The sequence below is a fragment of the Aulonocara sp. 'chitande type north' Nkhata Bay genome, linkage group LG10 (genome assembly GCF_057382095.1).
Source record: "Aulonocara sp. 'chitande type north' Nkhata Bay isolate Kocher_YH1m ecotype deep benthic linkage group LG10, A_spYH_male_GT1.1, whole genome shotgun sequence".
NCBI classification, from domain to species: Eukaryota; Metazoa; Chordata; class Actinopteri; order Cichliformes; family Cichlidae; genus Aulonocara; species Aulonocara sp. 'chitande type north' Nkhata Bay.
Genome location: NC_141353.1, coordinates 1,653,672 through 1,680,350, shown reverse-complemented (window position 1 = coordinate 1,680,350; position 26,679 = coordinate 1,653,672). Strand labels below are relative to the sequence as shown.

The window sequence follows — 26,679 nt, the reverse complement described above, 5'->3', positions numbered from 1 at the left end:
TTGATTTCACCAGTGTAAAAAACGCTGTTTCTGTATGAGAGAATTCAAACAGATTGAAAACTCAAATACCTGAAGAGCAACAGAGAGCCAAGCAGTGTGCATCACATGGATGTCTCAGGCATAGTTATAGCAGTACGTGGGCGTTTTACTGCATTTTACCTGAAGTGCCTTTCTGTCTAAGAGCCACTGAGACAAACAAGGGAAGAATGCTCTGCTACCCTCAGCGACTCTTGTAACGAGCTGGAGTGGGAGATGTGCTGCCTCTTAAGGGCTCGCCTTTTATTACTGCCAGTAAACAAAAGCAAACAGGAAACAAACGTGAACAAAAGCAACCTGAAGTGAAAATGTGGGCAACATTATACTCGGACGAGTACATTAAGAAAGCCACTTTGCCTTCAGTGATCTCGGAGATTTCTAAAGACATGAAAGCATTGTTGTGAAACTACAGTTAGTCTTCATGCTCACCGAGCAGCTGCTGCCTGTTTGCTGTCGAATGCTGATGTACTGAATGTAAAACTGATTATTTAAAAATGACCATTTGATCTCTGAAGATTTGGTTGTGTCTCATGAATGAGAGACAGCAGATAATCAGCAGCCGCCGCATCGTTACTGTAAATGTTAACTTTGTACGTGAGGGACGCGGCGTGAACTCTGCGGCTCTTATACGTGCGATCTAAACACGTGTGACTGAATTTGTGCTGTTTGAAAGATGCCGTGACAGACAAATCACTTGTGAGTATTGTATCAGTATCAGCACTAAAGTGTGGTTTTGGTGCTTCCCTCATTAAATAACATTCTTTAAAAGACGTGAAGGTCTGATTATGTGACGGCATCTACATCCCTGCAGAACACAACGTCTTCGTGTCTGAACTGGAGCAGTTTTGTTCTGGGTCTGCTGACAGACTCTAATTACAACATAGATGCCATCGTTTGGTATTTCCAAATCAGCACGAAACATAATAAATGTTACCTGAAGATTCTCTTTATTTTCTTCAGCTTCTGTCAAACTGAACTGAGCAACTACATCTCTCTTACTTCTCCCCTCGCCGCACCCTTCTCCTTGCAGTTTGCAAGATGTTGTATTTTTGGGCGCTCGATGTTACAAGCACAGCAGTGAAAACAAAACTGCTCTGTGATTTCACCCTCACTTGCTTCAGGCATCTCTCACAGCACCAGGAAACTGCAGCGGCACAACAAACTGCTGCAGAGCACTTCATGGATTCACAAACAGAGAAACTGTGGCTGCCACTCATCTCTCCCTTAAAAGGCTACAAAACATGATGCATATCATCTACCAGTTTGTTTTCATATATTACATTTACACGTGACTGCCGGTGCAATTAGGTCTAAAATCCCTCGGTATGTATTTTATGTGCAGTAATTCTGGTCGTTTAAACAGCGGTGGCGCCATTATGTACTGGCACATAATATGTAAAATCCTCCAGCAGCGTTTTGCATATTACTGTAAATCACAGGGCGGCTGCATTCTTACCTTCTGACAGTAACAGTTTTATATTTGTGTATCAACTTTGAAAACTACTCTCTGACTCTTTACCACTGAATCAACACGGTTTCTGTAATTAATGGCTGTTGATGGAGTGGACGTGTTGGTTTTAGTGTGGCAAGAGTGCCCTCTGGTGAATTATCAGGATACACCTGTCAGGACAGCACAGCAGCAACAACCTACACTAAATGTGAAGTAACTAATAGTAAGCAAGTAGAATAGAATTCACTCGCTGGGCCCACGTCCTCATTTTAGGTTTGACAGTGTTTTAGTAGGTAAAGGTGATGCTTGGACATGAAGTGAGCTGCGGTTTGGGGAAGGCCTCGAAGGAGACTGGCGATGGCTCCCAGGCCTGGCAGATCCCCGTGTACTAAATAGAAGTGAAGTTAAAGAAATGAGAACAAGGAGGGACGGAGGGAGGGAGGGGCACGTAAACGAGAACGACAGCTTGCAGAACTGGGGGACCCTCTGGAGCGTGTTTGGAGGTCCTGCTCCTGAAATTCCGATACATAATCTCCAATAGAATATAAGTTCAAATCAACACCTTTGTGCCAGGAAAATAAAATAATTCCACATTTAAAAATAGTTTGAAAGCCTCCCAGCTCTTTATCTCGACATCTTTGGACATTTACCTACTGCAACAGCGGCGTGACGCGACAGATACAGATCAGCCACTGACATCACTAAATGCCATCTTATTCCCTGATAGGCTGATGTCAGCCCACGAGGCCTACAGATGATGATGCATCCCGAGGTACATGTGAGATAGCAGCTACACATTACAGTGCACACAACAGCATTTTAAGAAATAGGCGTGGGCTGGTTGGGGGGTCGAGCCCAGCCTGAATTCAAGAATTAGAAAATAAACACTGCTGTTTTTGCTTAAGCCTGAACAAGTTTTGTTTTTTTGTTTTTTTTAAAGTTGGACAGTATTTTTATACACGTGCACTAGCAGCAGGTCATCTAAGAATCATAACCCAAAGTTATTATCTGAAGCGTGTGAATGTTTGAATATGCCTCAGTGCTATTTATCTGTCTTTGAAACCAGCTGCTTGTTTTAGAAGGAACCAACCATGTTTGTGCTCAGAGGTACAAAGATTTCATTATAAACCAAACAAACCATTTTAATGACTTTAGTTACTGGAAACATTGTAACTGACAAGAATTGGTTCTTCTGTATATTTCAGGTATTTATCAAGATTATTGTAAAAATATCCAACAGAACCAACTCGTTTGCTCCAATCATCCTTTTTCTTCTTTGATGTTTGTGAACTTGTGTTAAAATGTTAAAAGGTCAAAAACGTAAACAACTCCTAAGACTTAACTGTAACTGGATTTAAAGGTCTTTTTTTGATTGCATAAAAAAAAGTTAACTATTTCCAGTAAAAACAAGAAATAAAATCTTAATTATATGCAAGGGGCAGAAAACCAGGAGTCCAGATTTCTGCTGAGAGGAGATGCCACATCTATCCAAACTTCCCACTGCAGAATAAACCTCAGACGGATATTTCCTTTGTTTTATTACAAACAAATACATTACAAAACTCTCACATCTGAAGGCAACATTTTTTTCAGTGCCTGAGAAAAAAAGGTCGTAGCACTTAAAGTTAAAAAAATATGCTTACAGAGGTCGAAGAAAAACCCCAAAACATTTTGATTTCTACAAATCATCACAGAGCACATGAACACAGAGTGTTTGGAGTTGTTGGTTTAATCAAGTCCCTTTGAACCATCCAGAGTCTCTGTGTGTGTTTGCTCTATAGTCCGTGAAGGGTGCAGCTGATAATGTCCATGAAGGTGGCCTCTATGCAGTAACAGAGCTGGACATCAGGGTCAGCCCCACCCAGCTCCTCTGCTGTCTTCTGGGGTAGAGTCAGCTTGCAGGGGTGTCCTCCTGAGACCACAGCCTCCAGTGGTTTCTCCTTAAGATACTGCAAGCCTGAGTGAAAAAACAAGTGTTTTTCTTTAGCACTGGTAGATCTAAACTCATCTACACAAATTATTCTATGTCCAATCGAAGCGTCCAGAAATGCTGAATAAACAAAGTAGATCAAGCCTGTCTGCAGTAGCATACATGGACAACACCTTTAAATGTCTATGGTAGGTATACTCCTACTACACATTTACTAGATCCAGTGAAATACATGAGCTGTGCATCCACAGTGAGTACAGATCCAACAGCAGTGATACCAACACCGAGCTTCAAACCCTCAGTCTGAGGAGCAGGCTGGCACTTGGTCTTTATGTGTAAGGCAACATCAGGCTTCACTCAAACACATCAAAGCTAATAAATGATGAAGGCTCTTTCTCATAATTCTTAGACATTTAGGACAGAAATGATCAGATGGCTTTAATTACAACATCTGGATTGTGGATTTTTAAAAAGATGAACAAAAATCATTCGGGTCAAAATATTTTTGTGTCAACATTATTCTGCCAAGAAAACGAGTAATCATGCTTACGCGCGATAAAAGGATCGATGTCCCGGGCTTTGGTGGCCACGTCCGAAGAACAAACCTGGCCCACTTGTACTAAGAGAGCTGCCACGTCATCGTAGAGTGGAGGGAACGCCTGGCAGAAAGCCACCAGGCATGGCAGGGTGGGCATGAAGAAGAGGAACCGCTTGGCACGAGTCAGCACTAGGAAGCAAAACACACACACGAATACACAATTAACACAAAACACAAGGCTGATAAACAGTTAATACAGTGTAGAGAAATAATGTTGCACTAACAGCTAAACACCAGAGGATGGCAGCTAAACACAGGGATAAAAACATCTGTGTGCCAACAGCTGATTCATGTAAGATGAACTGCACAGTGCAGGCAGCAGACTGAATGTTTGACAGAGAAAAGACGCACACTAAAAGAGGAAGTATATCACCACATGCATGAGCGTGTGAGACGTAAAGAGTGTTTACCGACCTGTAAGAAGTGTACCCATGACACTGATGGCCAACCTGGCCACACTCAGGGACTTGGGTAGGGCGTACTGGGTGCACAGATATGATAGCAACTGGATTGCAAAGATCTGCAGGGACACACGATAACAACAGTGAGACATTTAATACATTTATTTATGTAGCAAATATGCAAACACTCAGCAGAGCAGCGAGCAGAGCTGGTTGGAGAAAATAAATAAATAAAAGCACAACAGTGTAAGAGAGGCTCTGGCACAAACCCAGGGCAAGTCTAGGAGTGAAAGCCAGGAAAGAGAGGGGAGGGGAGGTTGGGAGGCCTCACCTGCTTTTCCAGCTGGGGCTGGGCCAGCAGCTCTGGGATGAAGTCCAGACAGATATGGATGGAGGGAATGCCTGCCACAGTTAGAGGCAGCAGAGCTTGAGGGTAACCCTGGCAGACAGGGAGACAAGAGGAAACGGGAAACTTGGAATTAATCTAGCAACATAAGCAAGAAATCGCAAATAAGCAGTTCATTTATTCAAACAGTCGTCTATGTAAATGAGTGCCAGCGTAAACATGCGTGTGCGCCGATGCACACTGCAGCAGCTCCTGCTCAGCAGCTCCTGCTCAGCAGCTCCTGCTCAGCAGCTCCTGCTCAGCAGCGTGGATGGATTACTGTGACAGGAAGCGGTTTGATGAAGTCCACCATATGGCTGTCTGCTGCTTCTGGGAGCTGCACTCACTTATTACTTACGCCACGGCACAATCTGATGACTAATGGGGTCAATATGATTCGGATCTTCTTGAAAAACGCATTGAAGGTATTTTCTGCTCTACGGTGTAATCAATTATCAATGACTGTAATGCTTTCAATAGGAAAATGTGGAAGGATGCACAAAATGGCACAATAAACCTGCCAGCATTATATTACCTGAAAGTGGACCAACTTGGCAATGTTGGGGTCGGCGATGAACATTTGATGCAGCAGACAACAGATGAGACACTGCACCTCCCTCAAATCACTGAGCAAACCTCCCTCTGGCTCCGCAGCCTCCCCGCCCCCCTTGGCTGCAGGCCCCAGGCTTCCCTGTTTCAATTTCCCTGGCACGGGGCCCCGAATGCTCCTCAACAGGCTGTCTGTGGTGGCCCCCAGCTGCTGCTCTTCAGAGGTTGGCAGGCACACCTCCAGAAGAATCTGCACTGCTGCGCTGTCCTGCAGTTGGACAAAAACAAGGATTTATAATGACTTTGCATAAAAGGCCCGCCGTTACACTTTAGTGTCTTTTTGCATTTTTTGTTTTACTGAAACACCAGTAAGATAGAAATTTCACATAAAAATAAGATTTGAAAATTTTGCAGTGTAATATTTTGGGGGGGATGAAGAAACAACGTGATACAGGAAACAGGGTTAGGAATGAATATGCTGTCACATGCATAGCACTCTTATAAAACTCAAATGACCTGCGCAGATAAAAGAGCGTTCTTTAGCTCCTCCCTGGTGACCTCCGGCGTATCTGCTTGTCCCGGCACACCGAGGCTCGACACAGTCTGGCTCTGTCGATCAAAGTCGGCCGTCTCCTTCAGGTGACATTGTAGGTAGGCTTTCGAGGCCAGCAGGTAGCCATTCAGCATGTGAAGGACAATGTCCATCAAAGGAGGACACCTGGCCAAAAACAAATATTGTTACCTGACAATTAAGACGCATCATAACACGTCTGCCAGAGCTCATCTTTATATTCTTACATGCAGTTTCTATACATCAATACAACCATTATAGCCTCAATTTTAATAACATGTATGCATTAAGTCCTTAGTAACTACATAAAAAAGTGCAATAAATGACAAAAAAAAATTGAAAATCGTTTTTGTTTTTTTCCATATATTTCCAGTTAGAGTAATTTCAGAGGTTCACCCCTCAAAACTGTAAATACAAAACAGTTGCACAAAATAGTTTCCAACCACAGGAAAATTATTTTGAGTGTCTTCATAGTTTTATTTTTGAGATACACTAATTTTTATATACTGCAGGAAAAATGAAAATAAATATTATGATGCAAATTTGCAAAAAAAAAAAAAAAGCATCAAAACAGATTATTTCCAGCAGTTTGAGTTTAAGCCTCCCAGACACGATACAGAAAGGCATAAACTCAAAATCTATTTTAAAAATACCTGCATATCTTTGTAAATGCCCTACAGGACAAAAAATAAATTTTCTGTGAAAATGACGTCACTTCCAGTTCCGGGCAGGTCATGGCGGGCATGCAACAGTTCACGCTGACGTCTATTCCAACGTAGGAAGTGTTATGAACAGCTGATCGGATCGGACGAGCCTGTTTCTGGAATATTATGTTGTTGTTGCTGCAAGTGCTTTTTATGCAGGTGTTGCAAAGCTGTATGTGGAAGGAAACCGTGACTGAGGACGAGCTGATGGCATAAGATGTAAGTACAACTCCTCCGGTTTCATATGCAAAAAAAAATGATTGCGCTAGCTCACGTGGTTCCAGTGCTACCGGGCTTTAAAAATAGTTACGGAAAACGGAGCGTGCCCGCGCTGCCTGGTCATAAAGGGTTCATCTTTTGTATAAGAAGAAATTCTTTAGTTACGTTCAGTGAAAATGTGGACCACATGAAAGCCCACCTACTGCAACACGTCTGAGACTGTATGTCTGAGTCCATGCGTGGCTTTTTGTAGTCACCTGTATACTCTCTGATCACAGCGCAGCACGATGAGAGGATCGACCATCAGGTCATTCTGGGTGTACCTCTGCTGCCTGAGCAGCTTCGCTGAAGGTTGGAGGGCGTTTACCGTCATCACCCACAGCCTGTGACACAGACACACAATTTCATTCCCACCACACAGTTTTGTTAACTGAAGCACCGACTGTACCCGGCTTTTAAAGAACTCTGACCTAACTAAGACTAAGAAACACTGCCTTGTTAAGGGACAACATTAAAACTGCTCAAAGTAAAACTGACAGTATTACGCCCAAGATTAATATTCAGACTAGAGCAGGGTGATGTGACCAAAAATATTTATCACGATATCATTTGAAAATTTGCGATAACGATATAACTGACGATATAATTGACACGAGACAAAATACTTTACAACTCCTCAACTTTATTAGTGCAAAAAAAAAAAAAACAGCAATGCATTTTCACTTAAACAAGCAGCTGTTTTTATCTGCATTAAAGTTATATAAAAATGTAACAGTGCAAATGCAAACTCCTCACTGACAGTTTAACCAAAAGGCATTTCCAGTGGAAACTGGCCGACGTATCCTCAGCATAACCATGTATAACATCCACAAAACTTAAAAGAGGTTATACACACACAATACGGAAACATTATGTTGAAGCACAGTGCGCGAGGCTCCGCCTACGATAGCCGTAACGCTCCCACAATCCATCAAGCGGTGCGGCTTCGTAGCTCAGCAAAGTCGTACTAAAACATTTGACAGATTTTCGAGCGCCGTGCACATAAAATCGTTTCGAGGTCAGTAAACACGACCAGAGTTCATACATAAGGCACACGGGATTATAAGGGGCTCTGTCGACTTTCAGAAAAATCAAAGGATTGATTTTAAGTGCGCCGTATTTTCCAAACAACACGGTAATAACGACGGCCCGCTAGCATGCTCCCCCGACAACCCCTTACATCTCCCCCTCAGTCTTCCTGCCTGAGCTCGTCTTGTAACAGGCTCCTTTTGGTAGCTGTGCTCCTTTGAGCCCTGCAGCAGAGTGAGGCCTAGAGGAGGAAGCAACAAGTCAAACACCCCTGTAAGCCTTTTACTGGAAACATGTATAATTATTATTTAACCAGCAGCAGGGGAGTTCATTGACTTCAGTGATGTCAACTTCTAATTAGTGAGGACAAGAAAATTCTTTAGACCAATTTTAGTTACTCAAGTGATTCCATTAATGCCTTAAGGCACAAATTCCTGATTGCATGTCCGGAGCACGTACCTGCGGGGCATCACGGTGTTCAGACCCATCCAGAGCTTGTTGACGGTCTGTAGTATACGACGAGGCACAGCAGGCTCCAGCAGCAGAGCCATGCTGGCTGTGAGGGCCTCCGCGTAAGGGATCAGGTCTCCAGGTGAAAGCAGTGTTAAATGTTCCAGGATACGCATCAGCCTGGGACTACCTGATGGCAACTTCTGGAAGGCTGGGAGGAAAACATAAGCTTTAATCTCTGATTCATAGAGAAGCTTTGGCTGCATCTCCATCAGTGTACAACAAGTGCACAGCACAGTATCATAAATACACTTGAGAATTATTTTGTGATTGTCCGTTGAGGTTAATCAACAGATTCCTTTAGCAGCATGGATGCATTTCAAGAGTCAGAGAGGAAAAATGTAAATCACAGATTAAATCCTACAAATGTATGGCGGTATTTTTGTGCCACTATTCTGAGCGCGCGTAAAAAAAGTTTGCAGGTGCAAGTGTTTGAAATTTGTTTTGAGCGAAGAAAATTCATTCCTGCAAAAACTGTATTTCAGTGTTTGCTATTATCCACACACACACACACACACACACACACACACACACACACACACACACACACACACACAAGCAGCCCCTCTCACTCAGTTTTTGCATTTGCGCTCGCTTGCAATGTGTTGCTCGTGCTCTCAACATTTCTGCCCGTGCGTGCTCAACTCTTTCTCCACACCATTATATTTGTGCCACAAAACCAGCCAATCACAGACTTGGATGCAAAGAAATCTGATTGGCTGTTTTGGTCTCCAATCAGCTCGAAATGACGAAATGCAATATCCCAGAATGCATTTCATCCAAAACTCAAACGAGGCATTGGCGGAGGACCACAGAGGGGCGGAGTTTGAAATATTACTCTTTCTGGGTCACAAAATAAACTTTAAAGATATTTTCATGCGAGAATGTTTCTGTGTAAACTTCAAATACCTGCTCGATTCATCAGGACATCACATATTTGCATAAGTGCTCTGACGTCTTCGAGATGCCTGTTACCCACCAGCTGACCGGGTGGTCACTCGGGTTAAACATAATATAAAAGGCTGAACTGACAGAAAATCACCGACTACACCACCAGGTATTACAGGAAAAACGAAGAAAAAAAAATCCTTTGAACTAAAACAAACGCTGTTGTGACAGTGATGTACTGTCTTGTTGGTATACATGTATGATTTGTATCACCTTCATGTTTCCAAACCGATATCATGACCAGCAGCTTTACAGCTGTGGCTCCAGCAAACATCAGCTGATACTAGAAATGAATTTTAAATAAATTCTAACAACAGCTGATCAAGCTTAAACATGCTGCTGTTGTTTAGCGCAACATCCGCTGGTTTCCTGTTTCTGGCGCAAAGTGGGAGATAAACAAGAGAGACGATCAGCTGATCATTGATCAGTTTCATGATTGAAGTAGCAACAGGAGAGGGAGGATGAGAGAAGAGGCAGCTGTGCAGCGTAAAGACAGAATAACTCCAGCTTTGTCTTTTTGATTCTAGCTGAAGTCCGGGACTAATCGCGTTCCTTTTCCCTTCAATACGGATGTGTTGTAATTGGTCCAGCCCAAAAACAAACAAACATAAAAAAATCACCATCGGCCCACCAGGCAAATGTCCGGGATGCCCAATGGCCAGTCCAGCTATGCGGTCAGCTGGTGGGTAACAGGCATCTCCGAACTCCGCCACTCTGTGTTCCTCCGCCACTGCCTCGTTTGAGTTTGGACGAAATGGATTCTGGGATATTGCATTTTGTCATTTCGAGCTGATTGGAGACCAAAACAGCCAATCAGATTTTTTTGCATCCAAGTCTGTGATTGGCTGGTTTTGTGGCACAAATATAACGGTGTGGAGAAAGAGTTGAGCGCGCGAGCAACACATTGCGAGTGAGCGCAAATGCAAAAACTGAGCGAGAGGGGCTGCTGTTGTGTGTGTGGATAATAGCAAACACTGAAATACAGTTTTTGCACGCAGCAATGAATTTTGTTCACTCAAGTTCAGCTTTTCTTTGCTCAAAATAAATTTCTCCTCAAAATACAACACTTGCACATGCAAACTTTTTTTACGTGCGCTCAGAATAGTGGCACAAAAATAACGCCATACAAATGGAGTAAGCTGTTCAGGTTAAGAGACAGGCTCCGCAACACAAGTATGTAACCATCACTCAGTTCAAACAACTTTCTTTTAAACTACTACAATGAAGATCAGAGAAACACAAGAACACCACATGACAGAGCCAAATAAACGAGACGCCAGCTCTCTGCGTTTGTCGTGCAGCGGCACACAGCATCTGGATGTAGCTACACATCACCTACATCTATTGAAACTGTTGATCCTTCAGCAGTTGTAGGATCAACACAGCATAAAAGATTAACCACAAAGATTACAGATTGATAAATGATTTTATTCCAACCTAAAACAGATAATCTGGCATTTCACTCGCCCAACTGTGGCGTCTAGATTAGCGTCAGTGGTGCTAGTAAAGCCATCAATCATCTGTCTGGGTTTTTATTACTTTAAAATGTTTCTCTCTTAATATTTTTAACTTAAATTCAGCAGCTACATCTTAAATTTCCTGTGCTCACCCTGGTGAAGCTGTCTCTGGGTGTATCTACAGGTGTTGCTGGGAAGCATCATCTTCCTCAACAGGGGCAGGGTACCGGTCACCTCCTCCGCACACACCCAGTCCTCCACAAGGCATAAATGTGGGTAGTTGGTTGCAAGCAGTCTCAGTAGGGCCGAATGCAGACCTGGGATCAGTGAAGAAACTGCGTTCAGTCTACAATAATCAAATAATTTTTACGTTTTGGGGGTTTTTCTCCATGTGTTTAGTAAGAAAAAGCCAAAAGTGACTCTCACCCCCGAGTTCCTGCTGCAGCCCTTGGGCCTGGGTAACTAAGTACTTAATGGGGATCTGGTCCATCAGGGCTGCAGAGTAGGATTTTGGCTTCTTCTGCATCAGGGCTTAAAAAAAACAGAAAAAGAGGAAAACAGGACAAGTGAGTGGATCACAGAAACTATACTGAATTAAATACTAAACAGAGTGAAAATGTGAAGCAAAATAAGGACGAGATGGAGGATAAATGTTTCATTTGATTGTGTGAGGACACCAGAGCCGCTGTGCCGATGCGTTCGAGAAGCTGAGGTGATTTTTCATTGACGTGGGTTCATTACCACTGCTGATGGGCTTCATTACTCCTTCCTTGAAGGCTGAGAGAGCACTTGGGTAAACACAGCAATTAAAGAGATGGACATAAACTCTCACATAAATCTGGCCTAATGAAGGGCAAGAGGAGAGCTCGTCACGGGAGAGAATAAACACTGACTAGGCTAACTGCTAATGCTCAATCTAACCTACAGCTGTCCTAGTTAGCTTTGCTCCCGCAGCCATTGTACTTGGCTCTTTGTCAGCCAACCATTTATTCTCTATGAAGCAGCCAACATTCAGTGCCAAGAGAGAAAAGGATGAATGACTGCACATCCAGAGCATCTCCTACAACTTAACAGAGGACAAAAGGTTCCTTTTTCTTCTCACTTGCTGACAAATTCCCTTCATCATCCACACAATGCATTCTTCAGTGAGGAAAATGACAAAGGATGCAATTCAGACAGGCCCAGAAAGAGAAAATGAGAAGCAGGAGGGAGGTGAGCCAAGAGCACAAAGGGAAGCCAAACACATCGCAGTGTTTTTGTTGGGAAACAGCCTCATACATACCCAGCTGTTTGGTGCTAGCCAACAGGTTCTCCTCATAAGACAGGATGTAGTACAGGATAAGCAGTTGGGTGGTGATAGAGTAGCGCTGCCGTCCTGCTCGACTACCATCCGCTTGCTAAAGAGATCACCAGCAAACGTGGACATGGATATGTGAGCAAAATTATGGATTATGAAAGTGTAATTATGTTTCAAACTAAATTAACAATAACCCATCAAATGCACTGCACTGGTGTTTTGTAAGGGTGCGGATTTAGCTTCGGAAGCGACTTACTCCTGCAGAGCTCAGGAAGACAATGAGGATTTCCTGCTCTGTGATTGGCTGGTTGGTGGCCTCTGGGTTTGCCTTGGAAGCTGGAGTAAGGATGGAGTTGATATAAGCATCAATTAGGGGAATAAGTTGGGTGTGGATGGGTGTTGTCGTCTCACAGAGTTGGCGATAGATCCAGTCCTAGAAGGTGCACACAAGGGCAACAACAGTTTCAAACAGCTGTGCAGTAGTACAAAGTTACGCAATAGTCACAATCAGCCATAACGTGTGCATTACCTTAATAGACACTTTGTGCTTGGTGAAGGCTCGGCTCCGAAGCAGCTGGTAGATGCAGTGAATGGGAAGAAATCCTGTGATGTTGGCACTTAGGTTGTTGGTCACTGCAACCCTAACTGCATGAGCTGTAACCACCTGCACAGCCAAAGTCACACAACTGTTGTTAACAGTTCAGAAATGTAAAGACTATAAACATTTGTGCCACATTTCTTTTGTAGCTCCTGGACAGGAAAATTTACTTCTATACCAGCAGCATGGGCCCAACCATCATCTTTGGCCAAGTGTTTACGTTTTGAATCATTATCGAAATAATATAGTTGCTCCGTGGTGCAGTGGTAACACCATCCATCCATCCATCCATCTTCATCCGCTTATCCGAGGTCGGGTCGCGGGGGTAGCAGCCTAAGCAAAGAGGTCCAGACCTCCCTCTCCCCAGCCACCTCCTCCAGCTTGTCCGGGGGAATACCAAGGCGTTCCCAGGCCAGCCGAGAGATATAATCTCTCCAGCGTGTCCTGGGTCTGCAGTGGTAACACATTCACCATATATGTGAATGATGGTAAATTTAATTCTGTTAGGAGATAAACCCCAGCCAAGTGCACTCCTAGTCCCAATGCCAGATAAATGGGCGGGCAGCATCAGAAAGGGCAAAGGGCATCAAATGTGTGCCAAATCAAATATGCCGATCCTTGGGAAATAAGGGAGCAGCCAAAAGTAGCTCCTAACTTTAATATCAAATTGAATCTGAAAAAACAGTTTAAAAGGTTTGCTACAAAATAGGGTTAAAACTATCCAACCATCGTTGCCATTATGGGATTTACTGGTTCAAGACTCATGAGGTGTCTGATCTCTCTTATAACACTGTTTAAGAAGCTTATAGTGATGCTAATAGTCTATACTGGTGTGAAAACTCTGTCATGCACCGTGACAGTTTGCCAACGTCAAGCAGTAATAACCTAAAGATATCAAAGTCAAAACTTTCTGTGCTTCCTATGAAAAAGGTTTCAGCAGCAAATCCCCCCCCCCCCCCCAATTGGTCTGATAGTAAACAGTGAAACCTGAAAGGATGGAGGTGTTGAGTCAGAGATCTAAATCAAATCACTGACAAAAACGGTGGTTGCCCAGTAACAATACACAATGATGGACTTGTAATATACATACACACCTGTTCAGTGAAGATCTCCTGTGTGAAGATGGTCTTCATCTTGCTCAGTGAGCTGGGCTTGATGGCAATCTGCAGGAATTACACAAAAACTATGAAAAACATCCAGAGTGGCAGGCTCGCTGTGAGTGAAAACAGCCTGTAGGCAGCAGCGCTGCTATTTTGTAATTCCCTCTTTTCATATTTCATAAGAAAAATTCTACATGGCAAGCACAACACTGAATTGAGAGGATTGCCCTAGGGGTGGAAACAAACAGGCTCTAAATCCAATTACATTACACATCTTAGTGGGAAATACAGTGAGACGGGGAAACTACTTAGCACACAGACAAGAAACAATAGTGCACTTAATAAGTAATAACACTGAAAACTGGCTGCAGGGTGTAGAGCAGCTAGCTAGATACGTGTATGCTGCAAATGTTTCATTAGTGATATAGTCTTTATATGCACCACTGCTGCAGCAGACGAGAGGGGCCAGTGGCTGGTCAGCCAGACTGATGTATTGATCACTGCCTCCCTCCCACCTACCACCTTACCTTCATCCCCAAAGTAGAGCACACCAACTCAATAATGGAGCTGAGCTGGTTGCTATGGAAATACATGGCAACCAGTAATAGCATCTCTCCAAAAGAAGCAGATACGCCTGCGGCGCTGTAAGGAGGAAGACAAACACATATGCAGGAGAGGCAAGTGAGAGAAGACATTTAGGTTTGTCGTTAAGCCTTCATGTTGCAGGACAGAATTTAAATAAAAGTGATTATGACCGTTACATCAACCCACACACACCCGAACCTTCCTCTCACAGCCTTTAGGTTAGTCAGACAAACCTGTCAGATTTATGGTTTATGGACTCGAGTCACAAAAACACGGATTCATATTCAATGCTGAAGGTGCTGAAACAGGTCAGAGACTTCATACAGGAAAAACAAATCTCCAAGGAACGAGTTCAACACATAAAGACGATTTAATACTTTCAACTTCTTGTTCATTGTGGGAACGTTTTTTGTTTCCTCGGTCACTTGGTCAAGGGGCAAGGAAACCGAGTGTGTGTAGGCATCCTTAGATTATCTGCCCTTCCTTATTCATCCCTCTTCATCTGACACTGAAATCTATCAGAGCCTAATGTAAAGAAATGTTCAAATCCGGCACACCGATTAGCGTGAATCCACTGATCCTTGTCACTTGCATCATCAGCACTGGAGCAACAACAACGGGCCAAACTTGGAGATGCACATAACTAATGTAACTGACTAATAATGTCCAATATTCAAAAAGAGGTTCTTGACTTTAAAGTCCCCTCTGATGTCCATGTCTACTATCCTGGATCTTATGAAAAAGACACTGAACGGGCCCAAACAGAAATCTGTGATAAGCCTACAGCAGCTTTGGTTTTAGCCGTAGCTGGTTAGCAATTCATATTTCTAGGACAAGTATGCTGTGGTTGTTTAAAAATAATACCTGAGATGGATGGCAGGAGTAGAAAAGACACCATACAGCTATCTATGCATGTCAGATATATACCAGTCAATGTCAGCACCAGTTACAACCAATCAAAACTGGCGAGGAAGCTGACCTCAGCACCTTTGTCTTATACCGACACCAAACTCGGTGAATGGTACTGGCTCTACTTCCTGAAATTAATTTTAAAAAATTAAATTAATTTTTTAAAAAACAAATCTGCTGATTCTTCATATGAAAGGAGGTCACCACCAACAGCAGCTGTGTATAATGTTTCACAGTATAGGAGACAGGATCAGGATCTAAGTGCCACAAATGCTTTCACACATGGGTTTATGTTGCATTATAGACTAATTCTGTAAAGACATCATCCTATTACAGCTGATGTGATGAACATTTAAAGCTTACGACATATAAAATCAGTACAATAACGTGTGTGTCACAATAAACTCAGACATGTGACAGCTTCCTGTGATGGATTTTACTCTCTAATCTTTTGCGTTCTCCATGAAGCCTTTTTATTGTTACCTTTCAAAGTATTCCTCCTCTTTGATCATCCAGCTGAGCCACATGACCATCAGTTGTTCTTGCTCTGGAGTGCTGCACAGGCACACAGAGGATAATGCTCAGTCGACATATGAAAAGAATACTATTAATGCCAAAAAACACCGACAGGGCTTTTTGGTAAGCAGCGGGCAAATCAAAATTCAAGACCACCGGCAGCTAAAAAGAGCTTGTGATCCCTGGCCTGTTTGTGTTGGCAGAATAAAACAAAGACGTCTAAAAGTAAGAGTCAATAAACGTTATGTACCTGACTAGAGTAGGAAAGGCCAGCAGTTTGCAGAAAGACAAGGAGACGAACCGAACGCCAGCAGGAGTGGCAGGAGGCCGGCTGGTCATCAGCTGCAGTAGTTGCTCTGCTTCCTCATCTGTAGGTCTGGAAGGAAACACAGCCATTAAAATACATTGTTACATTGTTACAACTAGTACATAAAATATTGATTATAAAATCAAATGTAACAAAAGCTATCATGATCTTTGACTCACCTGAGACCTGCAATACCCATGAGGGCGCAGTACAGCCGGAGCAGGGCGCTGGCCTTCACCACGTGCTCCTCTCTGAGGCCAGAGTACCCCGAGCCTCCTTCCTCCTCCATGCCGCCATTATTGGGCACATGGGTGCTGCGTGAACGCGGCAGGATGGCAACGAGCTCGAGCAGCAGCTGTCTGCGCATTTGCCACAGCACTGAGCTGCTTTCCCTCTTACGCTGGCAGGATCGAGTGAGGAGAGGACACCATTTAACTTTCATGCTTCCACCGCTGGGCCTTGGTAACAGTTTGCCCAAGTTCATTTACAAATCTGATAATTATGATCATTAACTGACTCGTTGCATGAGCAGCAACTTGAGGAACATTTTAGGACATTTCTCCAATGGCGAGCAGAAGCTCCGTTCCTCCTCAGAGCTTTATCGCCTAAAAACCCCCCAACATTTTATGAAAGGGAAATTTAAACAAATGATGACATTTACAGTGAAAAGCTGACTAAAGCGTGTCTGCGCTCCATAAACTGCAAGAAATGCCAGCAGATAGCCAGACTCGTGATCTCCTTTATATCTGCTGTGATATTTTGAATGTTAGCTTAAATTTGGGGCAATCCAACTCGAGCGCTGAACACCGAGTAATACAAGAAAGATACTCCCACCAGGATCTCATTTTGAATTTCAGCGAGTGTTTGTATTACTGTCTGTTCTTTAAAAACATCACAGGAACAATCCAGCATGTTGAGGACATTGTGGGTGGTCCACCTCTTGCACCTAAAGGAGTGACTGTTTATGTGTTGTCAGGAAATACGAGAGTCAACCGGGGCCTTACCTGTTGTCCATTGCGAATGAACATACTGAACCACGTACGGACTTTGCTATTGGTGCCAAGCAGCAGTCCGCTGACATAAGACACAAGAGGACTGACTGCCTCATCTGCTGCATCTGGTTTATAATCCAGAGTGAGAGCCACACCCAAACCAGGCAGGTGACACTCCTCCACCTGGAACACACAGAGCACCCACAGTCAATTACAGAGCGTCACCTGTTCTATCAAATATTAATCATGTTCTTTCATAATGACTACGTCTATGTTTGTTTGATTATCACTATGGGCTGATGTGCTCCCGGTCTTTGCAAAGACACGCGTCTCCAAGGTATAGCTCAGGGGTCTCGAACTCCAGACCTCGAGGGCCGCTGTCCTGCAACTTTTCCATGTGTCCCTGCTGCAACACACCTGAATACAACTAGCAGGTCATTAGCAAGACTCTATAGAACTTGACTGCATGCTGAGGTGGCAATTCAGCCATTTGATTCATGTTACAGCAGCTCATGACTGAATGAACACGGTGCAATAAAAGCATTGTTGGAATTACATTGTTCCAAACACATTTACTTGAGCAGGGTTAGGGGTCGCCACCTCAGCATGCAGTCAAGTTCTATAGTCTTGCTAATGACCTATTAGTTGTATTCAGGTGTGCTGCAGCAGAGACACATGGAGAAGTTGCAGGACAGCGGCCCTCGAGGACTGGAGTTCGAGACCCCTGTATAGCTCCTTTTCTTACTGAGGGGAAACATGAGCAAAGAAGCTGTCTTGCTAAGTGAGTGATTATGAGCCAAAACAAGGTTTGAAAATAAAGGAAATTAAAAAAGGGGAACTAGCAATATGGGTGTCGTTCTAATACAAGCCTGCATTGCTGTATTAGTGTCGTCTTCTTTTTCTGTGCAAACGAAATATCATTGTTGTTTAAATTCACTGTTCCTCGTCATCCTACTATTAATGTTTCTCGACATTATTTTCTAACATCACGCGTTGCTTGACCTTGCTGGTTGCGAGCTCTACTGCCCTTCACCAGACATTGTTTTCAGCACTGGATCCCATCAATTCCCAGACCTTGTTGTTTGAGACCACAAAGTCCAGCCAAGTACGAGTTCTGCTAATGAATCATTCAGCAAGGCAATGAATTTCTTCTGCCTCGTTCAATAGCCGACATTCTAACCTCTATGAGCGATAGAAATAAGACTCATTTCTCCCCCTCGGGGACAGCGTCACTAAGAGTACCACAACATAAATGACTAAAGAGCAAAATCCTATCACTTTTACTGCCCTCTATCAGGTGAGTTGATTTAAGCAGAGAAAATAGTTCCCTGCACAGCAGAGCCAGTCGTTAGTCAAGTCTATAATAACTAAAGAGTGACGTTTAGGAGCTAAAAGCAAACAAACGTCTACAGCTTACAAATTATTCATCATTTAACAAAGTGGTGTAAGCACAACATTTGTCTGTCAAACTGATTTTCATTCTTGAAATCTGTGCATGACTGTTACCAGCAGGCTACGTTTAGCGAGGCAGAGAAACAGATGAGCTTTGCTGGGGTGCCGCGTTAAATTTGTTACCAAGAGAAACTGCAAAATTATGGAAGATATGTTTTAACGGCAAATAATTATATTGAGATCACAATCAATATTTAATGCGGCTATGTTTCTGCAAACACAACCGTCGTGCTATCCAAACATTTAATCAGGAGAGTGCTTCATAAAAAAGGAGCAGATGCTCCAAATGTGCTGGTGCGAGTATTAATTTGATTTAATACATGCATAATTAATGGGATAAAACAGGGCAGCAGAATGAATGTTGCAGAAAATGTGCATCCAGAGTAGAAAAAGAGCAGCTACTAGATGGGAGAACTCATCTCTCATCTGAAATAAATGACTTTTGGGATGCTGTAAATAAAGTGGGAGTTTGGCGTGAGTTCAGTCCCGCCATTATACTAACGGTATACCTACCACCATAGCCCGGATATTGAGAGCCTGTGAGGGATTCATCTGACATAGCTGCCGGAGCGCTTCAGTCCTGCGCCGCCCACCTACGCTCTCCTCATCCTGACGCTCTCCATTCTTAATCAGACCTCTGCACACTGCAACAACAGAGAGGCACGCTTAAACACTGTGGACCTTCTGCTTACTATATCCTTACAGCAAATGAGGAGAAACGTATGCAGACTTTCAACACTGTATAATCTGAATACTTCCAGATCCCAGTTATGTCCTTCAATACACAACAGCCATGATTACATCAATTCTCTGGCATATTTGTCCTTCACTTTCCCACTGTATATTGTTTAAAAGTAAATTTGGTAGCTGGCATTATGGCAACGCTTTGAAATTGAATTAGTTTCCATCTGTGCTGCTCCTGGATCATTCATACACCATTGATGAGGCGGCAGGGTGAAGTCTGGCTGCCAGCTGGTGTTTAACATGGCAAACCTTACAAACACTTCATCCAAGGATGAATCCATTGCACTTTCATGTCAATGAAAGAGTAACTGCAGCAGCAAAGCCAAAAGGAATCTGTGATGATCACCGCTACGCAGCACAAATCTGCGCCTGACATGGATCTGACACTCTGTGCGATAAGGAGACAGTGAGTGTTTTATTCCAGAGAGCCTCTCAAAGGGCTCTCGGGGAGTCAGGATGACATAATAATAATGTTCATCATCAGTCAAAGACAAATGCCTGCACTCTCGGTCCACTGCCGTGAACAGCATTAAGAACAACACATATAGTTGTAGATATCAGTGTGTAATTCTAATAAAGCGAGATACCTTGGAGGTAATCTCAGGTAAAGTCCTGTTTCCTCCACACTGACTATATCCAACTATTCCTGTCAATTAATCAGCCACTCCATTTTCCATTATCTGCTGACAGAATGTGCAGCGTTGTGCAACAGATGAATTACCTTCATTGAAGCTGTCAGGAACATTGGCAACCAGCAGACACAGAAACCAGTCACCATTGCGGACATGAAGCAAAGCCTCGGCCACATCCACGATCGGCAGGAGCGAAGGCAGCTCTAAGACGGAGAAAATCCAAACACACTTCAGACGGCAGGGTCAAAGAAACGGATTGTTTTCAGACATGTTTACAGAAATATTTGTTATTTTAAATATGCTGCGTTATTTCTGAACTCTCAGGAGCAGTGGATTATTTATTATTTGGATTATTTCGATTTTTCAGTTATTTTGTATTTATCAAAAAGCAAGTCACTGCCTTTTACAAGAAAAAGACAAGGCTGTGAGGAGATGGGAGTGGCTGGCTGCAGACTGCTCTTCAAGCAGAAATCAGCTGCATGACAAAGTGCAGTAAACAATTAGTGTTTGAGCTTCGGCATGTTTTCAACACTTTGCCATGCCAACAGAGCAGCAAGAGATGTTTTTCAAAAATTGTTTTCTTTATTTTCATTTGCCGCTCGTGACAATTTTTTTATTTGTAGATTTTGTAGTGCTCCCTACAATGTGAACCTCTCACCTGAATGTTTAAAATGTTGTTCAATCCAATTCAATTCAAGCTCAACAATCAAATGATCCCCTATGAGAGCAAGCACCAGGCAACGGTGGAAAGGAAAAACTTCCTTTAAACAGGAAGAGACCTCTGACAGAACCAGGCTCAGGGAGGGGCAGCCATCTGTCATGGCTGGTTGGGGGGTGAGAGGCAAAAGAAAAGAAAAATGAGAGTGTGGCTCACGTTGCCTAAAATAAACAACATATGGTTTTCTGTGAGGTGACTGAAGACGCCGAGCGGATGCTTTTCAGTGCATTTCTTGTTTAAATGAACTCCGTCGGGTAAAAAAATGGAGTTGTTGAAAAACCTCAAGCATGGATGCTCAATAATCACTCCAGCAGCCTTTCTAATGCTGGCGTTCACGATCTGCCTGTCCTTATTGATTTTGCCTGGATTTCCATATCTCCCAACTGACGCTCGTTGATGGATGAATATACAATTGTCATTGAGGGAACTCTGTGTGCAGTTGCATCAATTCCTTCTCAATGACAGAAGTTAATAAGCAGACATGAGTCCCAAATCATTGCCCCAAGCATGGATTACCAATATGTCAGGTGGTCTCTGTGTGGATAGCTCCTCATAAAAACGAGGAAGGACTCCGCTCCAGCGCATCCCTCCTTTGCCAAACCACTGGACGTTGGCATTAAGTCCGAAATTTTCTCCTCTCTTTTGCGTCACTCTCGCCTCATCTGATGTAGCTTGACCCAATGATCCACACTTTTGTTTCTCCCTTCTGGAGATTCTGTGTGGTCTCTCAGTGTCAATACATGGGAACTGTTTACATTATACATGCTTCCCTTAGGCAGTATCATTAGAAGACATAGCATACATTTTCACTGCTATGCAGATGACACCCAGCTCTATCTGTCCATGAAGCTAGATAACACACACCAATTAGTTAAACTGCAGGAATGTCTTAAAGACATAAAGACCTGGATGGCCGCTAACTTTCTGCTTCTTAATTCAGATAAAACTGAGGTTATTGTACTCGGCCCTGAAAATCTTAGAAATATGGTATCTAATCAGATTCTTACTCTGGATGGCATTACCTTGGCCTCCAGTAACACTGTGAGGAACCTTGGAGTCATTTTTGACCAGGACATGTCCTTCAAAGCACATATTAAACAAATATGTAAGACTGCGTTCTTCCATTTGCGCAACATCTCTAAAATTAGAAATATCCTGTCTCAGAGTGACGCTGAAAAACTAGTTCATGCATTTATTACTTCCAGGCTGGACGACTGTAATTCATTATTATCAGGATGTCCAAAAAACTCACTGAAAAGCCTTCAGCTAATCCAAAATGCTGCAGCAAGAGTCCTGACAGGGACTAGAAAGAGAGAGCAGATTTCTCCTGTTTTGGCTTCCCTTTATTGGCTTCCTGTTAAATCCAGAATTGAATTCAAAATCCTGCTCCTCACATACAACGTCTTAAATAATCAGGCCCCATCTTATCTTAATGACCTTGTAGTACCATATCACCCTATTAGAGCGCTCCGCTCTCGCTCTGCAGGCCTACTTGTTGTTCCTAGAGTATTTAAAAGTAGAATGGGAGGCAGAGCCTTCAGTTTTCAGGCCCCTCTTCTGTGGAACCAGCTTCCAGTTTGGATTCAGGAGACAGACACTATCTCTACTTTTAAGATTAGGCTTAAAACGTTCCTTTTTTCTAAAGCATATAGTTAGGGCTGGACCAGGTGACCCTGAATCCTCCCTTTGTTATGCTGCAATAGATGTAGGCTGCGGGGGATTCCCATGATGCATTGAGTTTTTCCTTTCCAGTCACCTTTCTCACTCACTATGTATTAACAGACCTCTCTGCATTGAATCATATCTGTTATTAACCTCTGTCTCTCTTCCACAGCATGTCTTTATCCTGTCTTCCTTCTCTCACCCCAACCGGTCGCAGCAGATGGCCCCGCCCCTCCCTGAGCCTGGTTCTGCCGGAGGTTTCTTCCTGTTAAAAGGGAGTTTTTCCTTCCCACTGTCGCCAAAGTGCTTGCTCATAGGGGGTCATATGATTGTTGGGTTTTTCTCTGTATCTATGAAGCGCCTTGAGGCGACTTTTGTTGTGATTTGGCGCTATATAAATAAAATTGAATTGAATTGAATTGAATGGGAACCTGTTAGAGAGGCCAGGGTTGAAAAAGGGATGCCGGAGAACCTCCAAGGGTTTTATGCGCTGGTGTGCATCCAAGGCCAACATCTCTTTAATTAAGCTGACAAATAAGCTTTGGCCATCTTCTGGTCCTCGTCTAACCTTCGTTATTTGTTCGAGGTCATCAAGACGTTTAAGTTTTATGTATCGAGTCTCCAGGGATGGATATCCTGTCTCGTACTGAAATTGTTGGTCAGTCTTATCTGTCCAGCGCTGTTGCTTGTAGTCGTCTTCAATGAAATAGTCATCAGTGTAAATGCCAGAGTCTAGAACACGATCTGGTGGCTGACCCTGAGTCTGTATGATGAATTTCAGATAATCATATTCATTCTCCGCAGGGTAGAGTAGCACCCCTGTAGCAAGCTCCACACCTACCAGCCCCAGCTGGTAGGGGTTATTAGAACTGACACCCTTTACCTGTCTGTAGCTGAATCTCCCACATTTCAGTCATTCAGTGATTAAAAGAATATGAACCTTCAATATTCATTCAGATGTTTTGTTTTTCTAAAAAAAATTAATTCAGCTTTTTCTAATGTACATTTTAACATCATCTACTTTCAAACTTTGAAACTTCTTCTGTGTGAACTTCAGCTTTCAACAGTTCTCCACTTTATCTTTCAAGTGAATTATTCAATATGTTTCAGCTGTAGGGATGGGTACCAGTATCCAGTGCCATCATGGCACGTGTCATACACTTTGGATTCTAGCCAATCATTTTACCTTTGTGAGCGTAGTAGGCGGGGCCAGGTACGTACGTTCTTTTAGAGCAGAGCTACAGATTAAAAATGTCCAAGGCGAAGCGGTCAAAAGTCTGGCTGTACTTCACAGCAAAAGATGCAAACTCAGCAGCAACAAGTGCTTTAAGCTGATACTGTGATACTGTCAAAGGAGGTAACACCTTAAATCCGATGAAACACCTGGCGACGTATAGCGTTTTGTTAAAGCCGAGAAATGCGCCGTATTTGATAGCTTGCTGCGAGACCTCACACCGTGCACATCTACTGCGGGTGTGGTGCCTGTTATCTGACCCGGAGTTAGCAACATCCCCCAAAAACCCGAAGAGGAGAGTCCTGGCCCCTAGCCCTGCCAGTGTAGCAGAAATGATGAGGATGATGATGCAGCAGCAGCCGTTCTTCTCTGCGTGAGTAGCTTAATGTTGTTCGTGTGTAATTTACGTTGAGTAATCTAACCACGTTATTACATTAATGCATGTAAGGTGAACTAGCAAACATCATCATAGCTACATGCGGCTGTCTTCTTGTTTGATGGCAGATACTCCCTTCACCCTGGACAAAAAGGCTAAAATGACCAAAGAAAAAGTGGAAAACAGCTGAACATGAGAGGTTTTGGACAAAGTTTGTGTTTTTTCCATTGTTTAAGCTTCCAGCCAAGAGTGATACCATATATGCCCCATAGCTGCAGAAAAGGCTAACATTGTTATCTTTTTACAAAAAAACCAGCTGAACATGAGAGGTTTTAGGACAAAGTTTGTGTTCTCCATTCTTTAAGCACCGGTTGAGCACCGGCACAGTTTCAAAAGTACCGGTTTGGTACTGGTATCGGATAAAACCTAAACGATACCCATCCCTAATTCAGCTCATTCAACATTTTTAACTTAACATTCAGCAATTGTTTCATTTCAGCTCAAAACATTCAACTATCAGCATTCACACTGCAGTTTCTTCAGAAAATGCATTTTCTAGTTTTTGAATGTTGCTGCATTAAATGCAATGCTATTATAATGTATAATCTTTTTTACCTGCTTGTAAAATGCAGAGGACATCCGCAACCTCTTCCAAGTACACAGGACTTTCAAAGAGTTCAGAAGACTTTAAGAAAAACTCTCCATTTGAGTCTGCCACCTGAGAAACAACACGGGAATGTGAAACAGGCCACAGGGACGCATCACCCAACTCACCCTATTAGATGAAGATGGATCTACTAAAGGACAACAGCAGCACGCAGTTAATTTCATTCCAAGCGAGAGCAGCTGGCAGAGATTTAGTCGTAATTCTGATAGAAACTTCAAATTTAATGAAAAGTTAAAGAAAGCAGCACAATCTTGTTTCTGTAGTCCACAGGTGACACTCATTAATGATTCATACTTCCATTTCTTTACATATACACAGCTGTCCCAGGTATACGTGACATGTTTGTTCCACATTTCTACAACGTGGATGCTCAGTTATCATCGTCAGTGTCCAGAGATCTACCGAATTATAAGGGGAGCTTTGACTGTACCTTGTTCATGATAGCCAGGAGCTCACTGAGGGTCAGACGGAGTCTCCTGAGGGGATCACTGTGTTCAAACTCCAGAGTTAGGCCGTGCTGCAGCTGTGACACCAGGATGCTTTCTGCATTAGAGCCACCTGCCTTGTGCCTAGCAGAGGAGACGGTACATTATGTATACTGCTAAAATGAACTCCAAGTAGGCTTTTTTGTTTTTTAAAACACAGTAACAAATATAGCTGTATATGTATGACCCGATAAGCAGCTTTTCCCACTCTGTAACCCACTACTGTGCCAGTATATAGTGTTACCATGTGAAAATAAGTCATACCTAAGCTGCTGCTCCTTCCGTGCGTCCTGCTCCAAGGCATGAAAGTCAACAGACAAAAGTGCTACAATGGAGTTGACGGCTTCAACCCCAGAGAGCAGGCGGAGGATAAGCTTCTTGTCCTGTGCCCAGGACTCGCTCTGATCAGCGGGGGCACATAACGCCATCCTCACCAAGCAGGGCAGCAGCAGCCTCAGCTCCGGATCACTTAACGCAGCCAGGCGCACTACATCCACCTTCTGCATGGCTTCAAAAGCATAGGAGCTGACAAACTGCAGCCCTGCACTGTCTCCCATCGCTCCGTGCATACACCTTGGGGGAAACAGACAAAACTGACGGTTTAAAGAGGAAAACTGGATGCATTTTTTTCTACAGTCTGCTAGTCTGTTTTCAACAGTACATACACTTTAAGTTGCAGAGCTAACGGTTGTCATAATGTGACCATTCATTCCTCGATATACATTTTTAACGCGAGAGTAACTTGTACGCTGATGGTAATGATTTTGTTTGATAACTTGTTCATAGGTTTAGTCACTACAAACAGAAACGCTGTTACACGCCACTAAAGAAACAAGATAACAGCCGTCTATAACCACTAACTGAAGCAAATGCTAACAACTGCTGGGAGTAATACATGAACTAGTGTTTACTGGATTGTTGTGAAAATATCATCTGGACTCACCTTCAGAAATCTTTAATATATGCCTTTTAAAGCACCAGCAATTCGGCTACTTAGCTGGGTTTTTTACGGCTACATATGAGCTAGCAGTAGCTAACACTCATTCAGTTCGCTTCTGGAAAGACTTTTAGCATACTGCTAGCAAGCTAAGAGCTAAAAGCTAGGCTAGTTTGTCACAAGACAACCTTGAGTTGACGGGTCCGTCTAAGCTATAAAGTAAGTGTAACATAAATACACGAATTCACAAGAACGCCCTTACCTGGCTCATTAAGATGACACGTACTGTTTCAAACAGTTATCGCCGCGGAGGCCTTCAGACGTCAGACTGTACCGTCAGCCCCCGCGGTCGCACGATCGGGGAGAGCCCCCAGAGGAACTTGTCCTGGATTGTGTCGGGTGTTGTGCCAAAAAGTGATTGTCTGCCAAAAAGTGATTTCCGGTATTTGCCAAAAACTGATTGCTCGTATTTAAACTGCTATAAGTAACTTGATGGCCTATAATATGTGAAACATATGTCAAATGCATCCCTCATGGATGACACAAAGTCATATTGAGCCACAAACAACATTCGTGTAACAAGGTAGAAGCCGCAATCAGTTTTTGGCAGCGACTTTTATAGAACCTTTATTTATGCAGTTA

General features: G+C 43.2%; 1 protein-coding gene and 1 pseudogene across 2 annotated transcripts; both read right to left on the bottom strand.

Annotated features, from left to right (window-relative positions):
* Positions 1-3,199: 3,199 nt before the first annotated feature.
* ints2 (integrator complex subunit 2) lies at positions 3,200-26,456 on the bottom strand. Of its 2 annotated transcripts, none has more exons than XM_086307755.1 (25): positions 26,300-26,456; positions 25,365-25,673; positions 25,046-25,184; positions 24,564-24,666; positions 20,048-20,161; positions 19,096-19,226; positions 17,143-17,313; positions 16,318-16,538; positions 16,082-16,207; positions 15,799-15,870; positions 14,349-14,463; positions 13,816-13,884; positions 12,653-12,787; positions 12,380-12,556; positions 12,109-12,223; positions 11,253-11,357; positions 10,979-11,143; positions 8,371-8,572; positions 7,101-7,226; positions 5,866-6,067; positions 5,336-5,617; positions 4,747-4,854; positions 4,429-4,534; positions 3,967-4,143; positions 3,200-3,443 (listed from the first exon to the last, which is right to left on the bottom strand). In XM_086307755.1, the coding sequence occupies exons 2-25, from the start codon at positions 25,667-25,669 to the stop codon at positions 3,262-3,264; spliced, it is 3,648 nt and encodes a 1,215-aa protein (XP_086163881.1). In that variant the 5' UTR covers positions 25,670-25,673; positions 26,300-26,456; the 3' UTR covers positions 3,200-3,261. The 2 variants fall into 2 exon arrangements, with proteins under 2 accessions (XP_086163881.1, XP_086163882.1); XM_086307756.1 differs by lacking the exon at positions 26,300-26,456 and adding an exon at positions 26,044-26,229.
* LOC147319986 (uncharacterized) lies at positions 20,311-23,246 on the bottom strand (annotated as a pseudogene).
* Positions 26,457-26,679: the final 223 nt, after the last annotated feature.